Source organism: Andrographis paniculata, unplaced genomic scaffold, assembly GCF_009805555.1.
Source record: "Andrographis paniculata isolate CXL003 unplaced genomic scaffold, ASM980555v1 Contig21END, whole genome shotgun sequence".
In the NCBI taxonomy this organism is placed as follows: domain Eukaryota; kingdom Viridiplantae; phylum Streptophyta; class Magnoliopsida; order Lamiales; family Acanthaceae; genus Andrographis; species Andrographis paniculata.
The window spans coordinates 365,145-382,311 of NW_026137502.1; the positions used below are offsets into that span (position 1 = coordinate 365,145).

At 27.4% G+C, this 17,167-nt stretch overlaps 1 protein-coding gene across 1 annotated transcript; it reads right to left on the bottom strand.

Moving 5' to 3' along the window:
* Nucleotides 1-5,059: 5,059 nt before the first annotated feature.
* LOC127245009 (uncharacterized) lies at nt 5,060-16,946 on the bottom strand. Its single transcript, XM_051265652.1, has 5 exons — nt 15,759-16,946; nt 14,997-15,421; nt 14,122-14,414; nt 13,990-14,064; nt 5,060-5,127 (listed from the first exon to the last, which is right to left on the bottom strand). Exons 1-5 carry the CDS (start codon nt 16,944-16,946, stop codon nt 5,060-5,062), a joined length of 2,049 nt encoding a protein of 682 aa, XP_051121609.1.
* Nucleotides 16,947-17,167: the final 221 nt, after the last annotated feature.

A 17,167-nucleotide genomic window follows, 5' to 3' on the forward strand; every position in this document is an offset into this window, starting at 1 on the left:
TTGAAAATTATAAAAATATTATAAAAAATTTATTTTATTTTTATTATTTAGATTTGAGAAAATTATTTTTACTAAAAAATAATAATTTTTTATTAAAATTATGTAAAATATAAAATAATAAATCTTTCGTATATATATTTTTATTATGTTAATTATTGTTTAAATATATATAAATAAATTAATAACTTTTATGTTTTCTATTTTATTTAATTTTAAAATTTTATATATTTTACAAATAAAATAATTTATATGTTTAATAATAGTAATTATTTTAAATTTATAAAAATAAAAATATAATTTAATAAATTAAATATATTAAAATTAATTAATAAATACTGCTATAAAAATATATTTATATGTTTTTTCAGTAAAACAGCTCTAAAAGCTCTTCAAAATATTTTTTCCCAAACACCCTCTAAATAAAAGTTCATAAATGATGTAATCAATACAATAATTAACATTAATGACAAATTAACAATTTTACTCATTAAATTAATTTAAGCCGTTGATCAATTTTAAAATCTAATGATTAGAATTTATTCAATATGGTGTTGAACTTATAATTCAACACCATACTCTGAACCGATCATCTATATATAAGAATGAGATAGAATATTGTGTTGATTAATTAGCATGTAACCCGTTATTTTTTAAAAAAAATGATTATTGTTATATACTGTCTATGTTTTATATATATTGTTAATATATAACTGTGCAAGAATTAATTGTAATATATACTGTGTAAATTATTACCATGTACTATTAGGATATTGTTTTGTCAATTTAAGTTAGTTTATATTGTATGTTCTACTTAAAATTTTAATCAATACTTTAAAATTTTACATTAGTTATATATTGTACTTCTTCCTCTCCATTTAAAATATTCATTTGTTGTTTTTATTTTTTTAATAGTAGTTTAAAAAAAATAATACTTCTTCTTCTGCTTCTGTCCATTTAATAAGTTTATATTTATCTTTTATATTATTGTACTTAACATTAAAAAAATATTCTTATATTTATATAATTCTTTTTGTATAAATGTTTTTTTTTTAAGTATTATAAGACACTGATAAAAGTATTTTTGTCATATGTCTTTGATTTGTAGTACGCTTTAATATAATAATTAATACTAAAAGATCAATACGCAAAAAATAAATGTACACTTTCAAAGTAGATGGATGGAGTATTTTATTAATTAGATGAAGTGTTTAAGATAATTTTGATATTTTTGCTCTTGTAAGTACAAAAGAAATGAATATTATTGTATTTTATAAAAGTTAAAAGAGTATTTTGCGATTTGTATTTTGACCAGTAAATTATCTAATTTGTGATGTTTGATAAATTAGCGTTTTCAATTAGCTTATTGTTCAAAAAACTAATTTTGAAAAAATTGTATCCCAGCGTTTCAGATTAACTGTTTTATTTTAATCTTTCTATTTCTTATTTGCCCTCAAAACTAATTAATTCTTTCACATATATTAATATATTTTTTATTATACTATTTATTAATTATTTGGATATATTTTCTTCTAAGAACCTATAAATTCATATTTATAAATTTAAAATAATTATTTTTTATATGTCAATTATATTATATATTAAAATTTTAAAATGCCAATTATATTATATATAAATTTTTTAAAATTTTAAAATAAAGAAAATATAAAAAAATATTAATATTATTAATTCATTTATATAGTATTTTTATAGCATAAATTTTTTTATTAAAAATGAATATATTTATTTAAAATTATAAATTTAATGTAAATATATATTAATTAAAAATTAATCTAATAGAAATACATATACTGATTATTTTTTTTATATTTATATCATTTTTAATGAAAAAAATACATTTTTCAATAACTTTGCATTAATTTTTTACAAAATATTTTAAAAATAATAAAAATAAATATTTTAATAAAAATTTTCTAATTTTTAAAATTAATATTAAAATTCTAGAAAAGCCTATCCACTAAAAACCTCAACTAAATATTTTGAAAATAAAATATAAGATGTTCTTAATTATCATTTTAGGTATAAAATTGATATTTTACCGAACACTTTAGCACAAACAACTAATATATTCAACTAGTCAAACCAACTAATTGCCAAACACCCCATATATTATTAGTAATATCAATTTTTTTAAAGATATGTCATATGTAAATAGTGGGTTTTATATATTGTGTTTTACCTTTTACCTATTATCAATATTCTTTTGATCTCACCTTTTTTTTATTTTTTTCATTTATTTTTTTTATTTTTTAATTTTAATTATAATTTTTAATTATCTTAATTTTAATTTATAATTAATTTTATTATATAATAATTATTTTTATAAATAATTTTTAAACAATTACTAATTATATTTTAGCTAAATTCTTTTATTCATAATAGATTGGAAACAAAATGTAAAATAAAGAAATATTATTTTACTTAATGTACTAACACGCACTTACCCTAATCTTTGACTTCTTAAACAAAATCCAATTTTAAATTGTAATCGTGAAACGTACGGACACATACATACATGTTGAAAAGAAAACCACTTAATAATTGTTAAAATATTTTAAGTCGATTTTTAAATTGAATTATATATATATATTTATAAAGTGAGAATTCGAAATCGCTACCGACGAGTACGCACTGGGTAAACTCCCGGGCGAATATAATACATTACAAACTAAATCCGATAAGACAAGTCACACTAAACGAACCATACGTGATAGATAAAACCTGGAAGCATCGATGTTTCAACTCATGACTTTACTGAATCCATCTCCATTGTGTTATAGGTAAGTTAGATAATCTATGATCTTTTATGTTAGTTAAAATTCATTGGTTAAATTTATAAAAAATTTATTTATAGTTATGTATATTTATTGATAATTTTATTATCTTTATTATTATTATTATTATTATTATTTTAGTTGCCCTATTGTTTTTTCCTTAATTTTTTAAAAATTTTTGTGATACTACTATTTTTTTTACCCCATTTAATTTTCTTTACCCCATTTATATGTTAAAACGATACTCCTTTCGTCTGCCTCTAAGAGTCACTCACATTTACTTTTTGTGTCATTGTACTTAACATTAAAAATATCATTATATTTATATAATTTTTTGTACAAATGTTATTCTAGTAGTATTATAAGATACTAATGAAAGTATTTTTTTCAATTTTTCCTTAATTTATACTACGTTTTAATATAATAATTAATATTCAAAGATCAACTTGTAGAAAATAAATGAGACTGGTGGAGGTAATATTATTTCTTAATCTTTATTCTCAAATGAAAAATAACATAATTTTTTTCAAACGAACAAAATATTATAAATTATTTAATATATCTATATAGTGCGTACTAATAAATATATATTAAAAAAATTAGTATGATTTTTAAACTGCTAAAATATACTACATTTACTACTAAAATATATATCAAATTGAAGACAAATAAATTTAATTTAATTCTTATGTGTTATTTAAAATTAATATAAATTATTAATATGAAAAGCACTATATATTTATTGTTTTTTTTAACAATTTAATTATACTTTTTTTCGCTAAAATTATCTCATTATTCATTTTTTGATAGTTCGATAGAATTATGCACAATCATTTATAGTAAACAATTTTATCAACTCACAATTCTATTAATTCTTATAATAACTAATGTGTCATTACTTTTTCTATTTATCCTATTATTTTTTTTCTCAATCATTTAATAAAATTTTTATAATATCTCACTTTACTTTTTTATCTTCTTTGTTCTAAATTTCATATTAAAATATTATTATTTCATCTTTGTGTCCAATTAAACATACTTAATTTTACAAGATAGAATGAGTATTAAAAAATTATTTATGTTTATAAGACAATTGCAAATATAATTTTAGTCTTATCTAAATTTAATTGTGCATAATTTCTTTTACCATCTATGTTAGAATTAAAATAATAAATTTAATGACATTGCTACATTAAATTTAAACAGTACAATGTCAATATAATATTTATATATAAAAATACCACGAATTATTTAATTTTTTCAAAAAAAATATGAACATATATATATACTTAATTTTGTAGTTGTTGTGTACGAGACTAATTATGTTGACAGTTCGAAGGCATGATTCATTAATATTGCGCCATTTGTTATGTTTGTTCCGATAAGACAAGTTTCTCGATCTACAAAGAGACTGGGGGAAAAAAGATATACATGGCAACCATGAGTCTTTCAAAGTCAAATGAGTGGGAGTGGCGGTGCAAAAAATGACTTCCAAGAAAATATTTAACCCTGAAGAATATTGATGTATCAGACATCTGCAAGAACCTCATCACGGGATCGCTAATAGTTAGACATGATTTTAAACTAGTCTTCGTAGGATATAGATTTATTTTATTGAAAATGAAATGTTTTTAGTTAGAGGCTATTTTTTCAATGGAATGTTCAAATTGAATTTAATGGCAGTGTGCAGAGCACCGATTATAAATAATAATAATAATAATAATAATAATAATAATAATAATAATAATAATAATAATAATAATAATGTTGGACATGGGTCCAAAAGCACCTGAACGTGAAGGAGACTCAAAGATAAAAGTGGAGTCAGAGCTCATTGGCCACGGAGCCGCTCAACAGCAATGGAGCTTCAGGCCTTGGAGCCAAAGACTGCTGCCTCCACAGAGCCGAAGACAACAGTTTCCATTGGATTGTGGTGCTTCCACAGGGCCGAAAGCAGCAGCCTCCATGGACCTTAGGGCAGCAACTCCTTGGACTATGGCACCTCCATCCCGGAACAATGTTTCCATAAGGTCAGAAAGTGTTATCTCCACTGGGTTGAAAACAACTGCCTCCATTGGACTGTGATGCTTCCACAAAGTAGAGGAAGGTTGCCTCCACAAGATAGAAAGCAACAGCTTCCACAGATCATGGGTTAATAATTTCGTACTTAATATCAGTGGAGGGCCTATGCATTTTCCTACTTTATTAAAAAAGCTCTATGGAACAAGCCAACAAGAGTAAAACCGAAGATTACATTTAACTCGAGGCTATTGGGGATACATCCCCGTGGACCGGCTAGGAGTACGGTGGAAACAAGTCGGAGTAAGCAGCAGATCTGGTCCAGAGGCAATAGAAGAAGTTCAGAGCAAATGGAACCCGGTCCAGAGGCAATGGAAACGGTTGGGAGCTGATGGAATGAGGTTACCAGGTGGCTTAAGAGCTGATAGAAGGAGGTTACCAGGGAACTAATGGAATGAGGTTACCAGACAGTTGGAGGTAGTGGGAGGAGGTTACCATGCAGTTTGAGGTAATAGTGGGAGGTTACCAGGCGGTTGAGAGTGGTGGAGGAATAATTGGAACTGCCCATTTTAGTGGGAAGAGGTGGTTATTCTATCTTAGGATTAAAACTAGGAAAAAACACATCACACACACGCACAATAAGATGAACTCGTATTTTTCTCTATTTACTTTTCATGTTTTAGTTTCGTTTTATGCATTTTAATTTGAATTTGTGTAAACTTGTTAAGTTGCTACACGAACTGAAACAAGAACATTTGCAATGACACTTAAAATTTAATAATATAATGTTATCAAATGGCTTCAAGATTGACGAATGTGACAAATACGTTTACATCAAAGAAACTTCTATTGGATTTCTTATGCTATGTTTATATGTAGACGAATTGTTGATTATGGCGAATGAAATTAACTTAATTGAAGAAGTTAAACGCATGTTAAGACGAAACCTTAACATGAAAGACATGGAAGTCGCTAATGTGATTTTTGAAATGCAAATTATTAGAAACAGTAAAATAATTGTCTAACTTAGTCTCACAATGTCGAGAAAATATTGAGATGGTTTAATCTTTCAAGAATATTCCAGCAAAAACACTCATGGACCTAAGTGTTCAGCTGAGCAAAAACAAGGTGATTCTATTGTGCAGGAAGAATATACCAAAATAATCGGGAGCCTTATGTACCTAACTAATTGTACAAGGCTCAATTTAGCTTGTCCAGTGAATAAGCTAAGTCATTATACTAGTAATCCAACTCACAAACATTGGAAAATACTAGATAGAATCTTGGGTGTTTAAAATATATATTCTTGAATTTGGCATACACTACACAAGATATTCCTCAATACTTGAAAGATACTGTGATGCAAACTGGATATCTGATATGAAAGATTCATTGTCTACAAGTGAATATATCTTCATGATTAGAAGAGGAGCCATTGTTTGGAAGTTCGTGAAGTAAACTTGTATAGCTCGATCCATTATGGAATCAAAATTCATCGTTTTAGATAAAACCGATAAAGAAGCCGAATGACTTAAAAGTTTTCTAGATGATATTATATTTTGAACAAAATCAATACCTCCGGTTTTGATTTATTGTGATAGCCAAGCAGCTATAACAAAGGCTAAGAATGAAATTTATAAAGGTAAATCCCGACATATCGAACACGTACACAACATTGTAAGACCATTGATCACTAGTGGGGTTATAATTGTTGATTATGTTAGCTAAATAGAAAATCTTTCAGATCCCTTAACTAAAGGGTTACATCGTGACCAAATATTTAAATTGCTAAAGAAAATAAGTTTGAAATTCACAAGTTAAAGGACAATTCCAGTGGTAACCTAACCAAATTATTTGGAGATCCCAAGTTTTGATTCAATGGAAAAAATAATTTGTACTAATTCAGCACGAACACTCGATCACTATTTCTTACAAAGCTACGAGTGTTACGAAGTGCAAAATAGTGAGGTTGAGTCACCGACTCTTAATAATCTTAAAAGTAGAGTTGGATACTTTAAGATATTATTACATATATGAGTGTGAAGTGAGGACCACTTCAAATTAAATTTTACGAATCCAAAGATATGATACATGGCCAAAACAGATTAAAACATGAGAATAAAATAAGGTTGAGATAGAGACATGTCAATATTATTGATTAAGATGCACACCAAGATAGAATAGTTCAATGCATAGTGTCAACTAGGCCACAAGTGCATATAATGATATTGACTAAGGAAGATTCAACCCACAAACTACCTATCATGACGTGTCGATATCTCTGGAACTGAATTGTGTTTTGTTCTAATTATGAGTATTTCCACTTATGTGGGTTATTGTTGAATTATTGGTTAATTAATCAATAAAATTTAATTATAAATTCATAAATTTTTAAATCGATTATTCGGTGAGTTAAAATACATATATGTTATGCATTAGTTATTAATAATGTGGTTTAAACACATGAATTCCGGTAAAAGCACATGTGTGCACTGCTTTCCGAACCAAATAATATGGTTATGGGATTGAACTTGAGTTTGGTAAATAATTGGATTAATGTAATCCATAGAAGATTAATTGAATTGATAAATATGTTTTTTTTTTGTCAGACCCGAAATCTTTGAACCAAAATGTAAGCCTAAAAGTTACCTTTGTAAGTATGATTGGAAATATAGGATATGATAAGAGGAACCTAACCTTACAACTTACATGTGCCTAATCAGACTCAATGGATTTGGACCGACCGACTTTGTTCATCTCTCTAATACTCCCTCCGTCTCGGAAAAAATTAATCATTTGGTTATGGACATGGTATTTTAGGTAATTTAGATTAGTAAATTATTTTATTATTGTTTATATGAATAATTTTGTTGATATTTTAAATATTATTAGTATTATATCTCAATAAAATATATGCAATATAAATATTATTTTGTAGAAAAAAAAGATTTTATATAATAAAAATAAATAAAATAATATATTTATTTATGTATTTATAATTAACTTAAAACTATTTTATAAAAAAAATGAAAATTTTTAAATATAGACAAAAATATTTCCTTGTTGAAGAGAGATAAAAATAAAGGAGTTTTGAGTGAGCTAGAAATTTAATTAAATTGATTTATATTTTTTAAGTATGTTTAAGATGAATAAATTTACTAAGAATATAAAGAAATCATATTTTGTGCAACGGATAAAAAAGAAAAATTGATCGTCTGTAGCGAGACATGGGGAATATGAAAATATTAAGAGTATATTCGTTTAATGTTTTAAATATATACGATTATAAAAAATACAAAATATATATAATAAAATTTAATAAAAACACATGAAATTAAGTATCATTTCAATATGTAGTAATATCTTTACAATTCTTCATATATCAAACAAAAACACCTAAATTATAAAAATTAATGAAATTATTGTCCATTTGATTTTATGATATGTTGGAATTTTTGTTGATGATTATTGAAAACTTTGAAAATATTAGAAAATTGGATAGTTTATTTTGTATTTTTTTACGAATGTAGTTTTTATCTATTAAGTATGGAGAATTGATGTTGATATAAAAAATAATATTTTATATTAAATTATTAATTTTTTATGAGTCTATAAAGTATATAAATTATACACCATCCGTCCCAACTACCGTGTCCTCATTACTTTGGATATGAGGATTTAGGATGAGTATAATTAGTAAATAATTAAGAATGTATCAGTGAAAATATTTATCATATAATAAAAATGAGATCAAAGTGTATAATTTTTTTTTCCAAAGAAAAAAGTGAAAGAATAAGTGAGACAAACAGAAATAGAAATATGGACATGGTAAGTAGAACGGATGGAGTATATATTATGGTTATGTACGTGTATATTATATTTTTTAAATAATATTTATGAGAAATTATTCTATTAAAAAGTGTGTTTGTTTGATTGTTTGAATTTTTTTGTTGGGATTTGAATAGTAAAATTTTTGAATTGAAATAGGTGAATGATGTAATATCTTGAATATAAAATTAATTTTTAGTATAATATAAAAAATAAAAAATAAATATTTGATTTGATATTTTTTTTAAAAAAAAATTGGTAAATAATAAAAATCTGGAAAATAATTGATAAAAGAACAAAACAGATCCATATTACTTAGGTAAAATAATTCTCTATATATATATATATTGTGCCATAAAATAATTTTTTAATTAGAAACATTGAATTTTATTTTTAAACATGTATAGAGAAGAAGTGCGTAAGAGTAGAAAACTGAACTTAAAATATTTTAGAATTCATCATTTAAGATGCAAACCTTTTTCTTCTAAAATATAAATATAAATGTACCAATTCCGCACATGAATTTATCATATACCCAACCTATCGTGCTGCTAGAATAATTAGGGGTGCGCTTATTCGGGTTTTTTTTATTTTTTCCAGGAAAATTTAGTTCTAATTTATATTTAATAGTTTATTTTAACTTTTTTTTAAAAAAAAATATACTTCATTAGTCTCAATTCAATAGTTTTTTTTTTTTCTTTTTATCTGTTTCATTCATTCTAAAATAATAGTAGGTTTTTTTATATATATAATTAATCATATTATCATGAAACCAATACTAGGTTTTTTTATTATATAAATATCAATATTTTTAATACTAATACACTTAAAACAAAAAAAATTATTTTTATACATATTTTCTACCAACTATTGTTATAATATGGAAATAGAGGAAATATATTTTTATTGAAAAATATAAATAGTAAATAGTAAAAAATCAATATATAAAAGTTCAATATATATATATAAGTTCAAAGAAACACAATTGAATTCTATTTAAATAGAAGTTTTTATATTTTTTTAAATAATAAAAAAATAGATATTTAATTTAACATTTTTAGATAAAATAGTCTTTTCATCCGGATCTAATAGTTTTGTTTTACAATTTATGTTCATTCCAAAACAATAGTTTCATTTCTATAGATGATCATAAAATCGTAAAATTATTCTTATTTTTTTTATTTTTATTACACAAATATCACTACTTTTTACGTTTTAAATGAACACACAATCACAAAGACCAAAAAAAAAAAATAATAAAATAAAATTATATTTTCTACCAACTACTATATAATATCAATATTTTTTAGATTTTCTGTCCAATATAAATCAATCTATTCTTTTGGGACCAAAGGAATATTAGTTTTGAAGATTGTTAAACCTGTCCAAAGTGTATAAAAAACAAATATTAGATATAATTCAAACTAATTGGATAAATCGAATCTACTCAAAAACATATCCTTAATGGACAACTCTCAAATCAATTTGATCATAATGAATAAATATAATTTATATATTCTTTACTTTCCTAACTTCTATTGAAAAATAAAAAATAAAAAAATGCAATAATAATCACATGAAATTTTGTATTGATTGAATCAAATTAATATAATGTTGATTTGATTCAATATATATAATAAGACAACAAACATATATTTGCAATTCTTAATAATACAAATACAATTACTAATATAATTTCATATAATACGATCTATTATTTATTTCAAATATACTTATAAAGTACAACACAATATATAAATTATATTTCTCTCTGTAGAACCAATCAAATCAGCAGATTATTTTGAAATATCATTTTTTTTTATTTTAACATTTATTTGAAAATAATGTTTAAATATTCCCTCTGTCCCATGTAATATGGGCTTATACTTTAGATATGAGAGTTTAAGTAAAGTATAATTGCTAAGTAATTAAGAAGTGTATTAGTAAAAATAATTATTGGGTAGTAAATAATTATAGATTAAGATTCAAATAATTAGATAGTTTAATTAAAATTTAAAAAATTATAAAATTTAAAAAGTGATTAAAATATATAATCATATTTTTTTTAAAAAAAATAAATTATGCAGAAACGACGAAATAAAAAATAGGAACAAATTATATGGAATAAAAAGAGTATCACATATTTACAATATAAAAAATTTAAATCAAATTTCAAACCAGAAATGTTCTTTTATTTCTTTTTAGCTTTTTCATCTCTCCCAATTACTACTTTAAAATAGAGTATTTTTTTTTTATAAAATATTATATTAAAATATTATTTAACCTCAAATTAAAATAAAATAAAATAGTTAAACACACACTCCTAATATTCCAATAGTTTCAAGTTGACAATCACCATTCAAATAAAGCCAAGTCACTTTCCACTTTAATTTGGCCGTCAGTTTATTTATTTATAATACATGGGTTAAGAAAAAAATTAATTCAAATATATATTTTAGTTTTATCTTCATTATATATTTCTCCTATTCCAATTGAATTTTTTTTTATAGGTATGTTTCACTAAAAATAATTATTAATTTTAATTTCTATTATAGCCAAAATAATAGCATGTTATATTAAATACTTTTTATTTGAATAAATTGGATTATATTTTTTGTGTTTTAATAAAAATATACAATATACTTCGTTTTATTGTATTAAATATCTTTCGTGTTAAACTAAAATATATACGGAATTTTTATTTTCATCTGAAGCTGATATTTAATTGTAAACGCACACCTAATTATAACAGTTTTATAAAAGTTAAAAAAAAAATGATAAAATGTCTTAAATAATATTTTTTTGAATAAACTAAATAATTAAATTATTTATCAACCATTCATTTAATGGTTTTTCTAGACAATTATTACCTAATCTTTATAAAAAAAAAAAATACTATCTCTGTTCCAGAAAGTGTCTTTTTTTTTTTTTTTGGTGTATCTCACGTACTTTGTATTTATTTTTTTAGAAATATAATTATACACTTTAATCACATTTTAAATTTCATATTCTATAATTTTTTTAATTTTAATTAAACTATTTAGCTATCTTAAAATACGTCTATAATTATTTTTATTATACAATAATTATTTTTACTAATAAATCTTTTAATTATTTACTAATTATACTTTACTTTAATTTTCGTGTCTACGGTAATCTGGACACTTTTTTTAGGACGGAGTGAGTATAAAATAGAATATTGATTATTTATTTATTTTATTCAAATAAAGCTATTTATCTATTTTATTTGTTTAAATTTTGGATACTTAGGTGTATATTTACAACCAATATTTGCTTTGGATGAAGAGGTTGTTTTGTGCATATTTTAATGAAACTAAAAGAAATTTTTACGCAATAAATAAAATATAAGGTATTGTGTACATTTAAATTAAAACAAAAGGGTTATTTTACTCAATTAAAAACATACCATTACATATATACATAAAGTACATAAGGTAAATATATCAAAATAATCTTACTTACTTTCACCAACAAAATTAATGAAACATAAAGAAGTTTCACACAATAAATAAAATAAGAGGTATGTTATACATTAAATTAAAGCAAGAGGTGTATTATGCTCAATTAAAATATATCTTTATTGTTAGAAATTTTAGGGAAAAATAATGAGATTGTATATTAATCATCAAAATAAAAGGCCAATATATAGACAACACATAATGGACTCGATAGACTCAAATCTAAGTAATCTTTTATATGGAGAAGACCAAATCTAAATATAGATCTACTAAATCTAAAACCAAATTTTATAGAAATATCTAAATCTAACATCCCCTCAAACTCAAAATGGGACATTAGAGACCAACTTGAGTTTGTCTAAAAGTAATCGGAAGCGGCCTGGAAGAAGAGACTTGTTGAAAATATCTGTTATCTGATCTACAGAGGATACTAGAACGAGATGATGTAACACTCTTAGTTGGCTCATACTGGAAATGCTCCCACCACACTGTATCATGAGGTCGTGACCTCCTACTTCGGGCTCCATAATACAGTGTTAAGGCTAAGATTAGCTATAAAAGCGCATGTTATGAACACAATCTGATTTATGAATATTTACAAAATATACTCCTAAACAAGTGGTTTTTTTGGTTAAAAATTTATATATAATACAACATATGTAAGTTCACTCACTTAGCCCGTCTTTCTATATCCCGAAACGTCCCCTATCCCGGAGGTGCCATACATACCTGAACCAAATATTTTTCTCAAAAACAATTTAGAATTAAATTCATTTTGAGAACTAACGTGAAATATGTCATGTCATACCTTTACTAAAGTCTAATATCTGTCATTCATAAAATACGTGTCATGTTATGTTATGCCAAGGGTGAAATGATACAACAAAGATATCAAACTCGACAACGATGCACATGCACATACATATACATCCGTCGAAGTGAGCAGCCGGAATAACCTCGGCTTCATAATAACAGATGACACGGCCCGGCCGCGTATAATTATAACCAACATAGTGTTCTTACTCACAAAGTTCAATAGAACAAATGGATTAAGAATATGTATAAAAGAAAAGAGAAAGAAGAGGAAATATAGTGCAGAGAGTGTGAATTAGTATAGATGATAACCAACCACGAGAATAAGTCTCGGACCTGAAATCAATCCATAGGTAAAACACAAACAATAGGCTAAATCCCACTGCAAAGGATTGGAAGCCACGAACCGATGGAATCACTTCAAAGACCCGATTTGAGATTCTAAATGCGAGGAAATCACTCCCTAACACTAGAAAATATAAAAGTGAAATTCAATTCAAGATGTAAAAAAAAAGGTTCTCATTACAATGATAGGTAAGGACCTTATATAGAAGTCCTTGAGGAAAATAAAAGGCAACAAATAATAAAGGAAACAAACCAAAAGGTAAGTTTAACTATAAGGAAATAAATAATTAGGGAAGTTTTAGATATGGAATTATACTATATTGAAACTTATAATAAAAGGAAATAAGTGATGATTCCCTTGATATACTTCCATGATTAGTGATTCTCTCCATAAGTGATGATTCCCTTGATATACTTCCATGATTAGTGATTCTCTCCATAAGTGAGGATTCCCTTGATATACTTCCATGATTAGTGATTCTCTCCATAAGTGATGATTCCCTTGATAACCTTCCATGATTAGCGATTCTCTTGATCTTTCAATTGGGATTCTTGCGGGTCCCATTGAAGGAGCGTCAGGTGAGGGCTAAGTGGTCTCCAAGCATCATCCTTAAATTGATTCTCCATGAAAAATCGTCTGATCAATGCAGTGACGGATTTTTGAAACTGACGAGCTCGGCTTCGAGTGATGGGTTCCACGGGCATTTGAATGCTTGAAGATTTGACGTCCTCGTCATTCCCTCCTTCTTGAAAAGCTTTCTTGTTCTCCCGAACAAGATATTCATCCGCTGCATCAAAAAGGCTTAAGTCAGAAACATTAAAAGTAGCATGAACTTGGTGCTCACCTGGGAGTTCAAGTTTGTAGGCATTATCATTAATGCGTTCCAACACTCGAAAAGGTCTATCGCCATGGGGAGTAAGTTTCGACTTTTGCAATTTTGGAAATCTTTCCTTCCTTAAGTGTAGCCAAAACCAGTCTCCTATCTCGAATACAACTTGAGAATGAAGTTGTTGGACAAATTCAGCCCTTTTTCTGCCATCAAAACAAACGTGCTCATTGCGTGGCAATGTCATAAGATCAAGAGGAGTTAATGGGTTAAAACCGAAAACAACCTCAAATGGAGAACAAGTTGTAGAGCTATGAATCATACAGTTATATGCAAATTTAGCATGAGCTAAAAATTCTTTCCAACTCTTCAAATTCTTATTAACTAAGGCACGTAACAAGTTTCCCATAGTTTGATTAACAACTTCTATTTGACCATCATTTTGTGGGTGGTGTGATGTGGAAAACATTAATTGTGTGCCTAATTTAGTCCAAAGTGTTTTCCAAAAATAACTTAAAAATCGAGAATCCCTATAAAAAAAAAAATGGATCTTGGAACACCATGCAATCTAAGAACCTCTTTGAAAAAATAATGAAGCAACATGCAAAGCATCAGTGGTTTTTTTGCATAGAATAAAATGTGTCATTTTTGAAAATTGATCAACCACAAAAAATATCGAATCTTTACCAGGCCTACTCCTAGGCAAACCTAATATGAAATCCATAGAAACATCAACCCAAGGGGATTCAAGAATAAGTAATGGAGTATACAAACCGTGTAGATGAACAGTAGACTTCAACGAGAAGCACGTTGTACACCGACGAATTGCGTCTTCAACTTCTGGAGAACGTACATAATGTTGCCATGTGAGCAGGGCCTGCACTAAGGAGTACAATTCCTTATCGTAGGTTGAGAAATTCAACGCAGGGCCATGTAGCTTTACACTAAAAAATGCAACGGGTCTCTTTTCTTGTGAGAGGACGGCGTCAATACCTACACCAGAGGCATCAAGTTCAAACGGTTTAAAGAAATCAGGTAAAGCAAGTACGGGTGCACATGTAAGTTTCGAATTTAAAGTATCAAAAGCATTTTGTTGTTCACTTCCCCACTCAAACTTATCCTCTTTTTTGATAACTGCAGTTAAGGGTGCTGCAATAGTGCTGAAGTTCCACACAAATTGACGGTAGAAACTTGCAAGGCCATGGAAACTGCGGATATCACGCACGCTAGTAGGTGTAGGCCACTTTTGGATGGCTGCAATATTCGCAGGATCTACACATACTCCATCTTTTCGTACAATAAAACCCAAAAAGTTGCACTTGTCGACACAAAAGCCGCATTTTTCAAGTTAGCATATAACTTCTCAGCCCGTAAAACATCTTAAACTGCTTGTAAATGTTCAATATGTGTTTCAATATAAGTATTATAAACAAGTATGTCATCAAAGTATACTACCACAAACTTATTTATAAAATTCCTTAGAACATGATTCATCAATCGCATGAATGTGCATGGGGCATTGGTAAGTCCAAATGGCATAACTAACCACTCATATAGACCAAAAGAAATCTTGAAGGCTGTTTTCCATTCATCACCTTGATTCATCCGAATTTGGTGATAGCCACTTTTTAAATCAATTTTTTTGAAAAAATTACAGAACCACACAAATTATCAAGCATGTCATCTAATCTAGGAATGGGATGACGATACTTAACTGTTATAGCGTTGACGGCTCGGCAATCCACACACATGCGCCAACCTCCATCTTTTTTTGGCACAAATAGGACAGGTAAAGCACAAGGACTTAGGCTTTCATGAATCCAACCTTTGCTCAGTAGATCCTCGACTTGCCTTTTTTTTTCCTTTACCTCATCCGGATTGGCTTGATAGGCTGACCGATTAGGAATTGATGCTCCCGGGACAAAATCAATTTGGTGCTCAATCCCACGAGTGGGTGGTAAACCATGGGGTACTTCATCAGGAAAAACATTATCATACGCCTGCAATAAGTTAGAAAAACTAGATGGAAGTTTGTTAGAGTCATTCATGGAAAAATAAGTAGGTTTAGAAAGTAATAGCAAACAATGAACTCCATGTTCCAAGCGTAAAGCTTCCTTCCTACACATAAAAAGATTAGACCTCTCACTCTTGTGTTTAATATTCCAGCAGGTTTCACCCAGAATCACAACACTCGTGTTAGATTTTTGAGTAGAAGGGTAGAGTATTTGAGAGTGGCTCGGGGCAGATGTATTTATTGGTAAGGATGAAGATTTGAGAGATTGAGGGGTAGTTAGGCTATATGAAAGAGTAGATGCACTTGTATCCGGAGTACCTTTTGCTGCGGGTGATTCTAAGGAGGACTTCAAATTGGACTCCTCTTTTCCTTTGTTGATATGTTGTGGAAGCGGTGCTTTAGGTGACTCTACAATTGGAGCAAGTTTAAACGGATTACCTTGCATCCTCTTTGATTTTAGTTGCTTCTCCACCTTTATGGCCAAGTGTACCATCTCCTTGAGGTCCACGTATTGGTACATCTCTACCGCATCAGCAATATCCCTTTGAAGCCCATTCGAAAATCTAGACATCGTTTGCTCCTGATCTTCATGGATATCAGCTTGTAGAAGAAGTGTTTCAAGCTCCTCATAGTACTCCTCCACTGACCGAGATCCTTGTTCTATGCTCTGCAATCTCCGCAATACTTCACGATGGTAATGAGGAGGAACAAACCTCTTCCACATGAGTGTACGAAGTTCTGTCCAAGTACGCACTGGAGCCTCCCTATTTCTGCGGCGGTTGATGCTCAATTGGTCCCACCATGCAAGGGCATAATCTGAAAACTCCATTACAGCCACACGGAGTTTTTTTTGGTCAGTTAATTGTTGAACATCAAAGATTAGTTCTAACCTTTGTTCCCATTGCAAAAATACTTCAGGGTCGGATTTTCCTTGGAACGGTGGCACTTGAAACTTGATCGAGTTGATAGCCTCATCTCCATCCCGTCGGTGATAGTTATTATGATGCTTACGTCGTTCCCAATTTCCTTCAAACTCCTCATCGTCGGGTT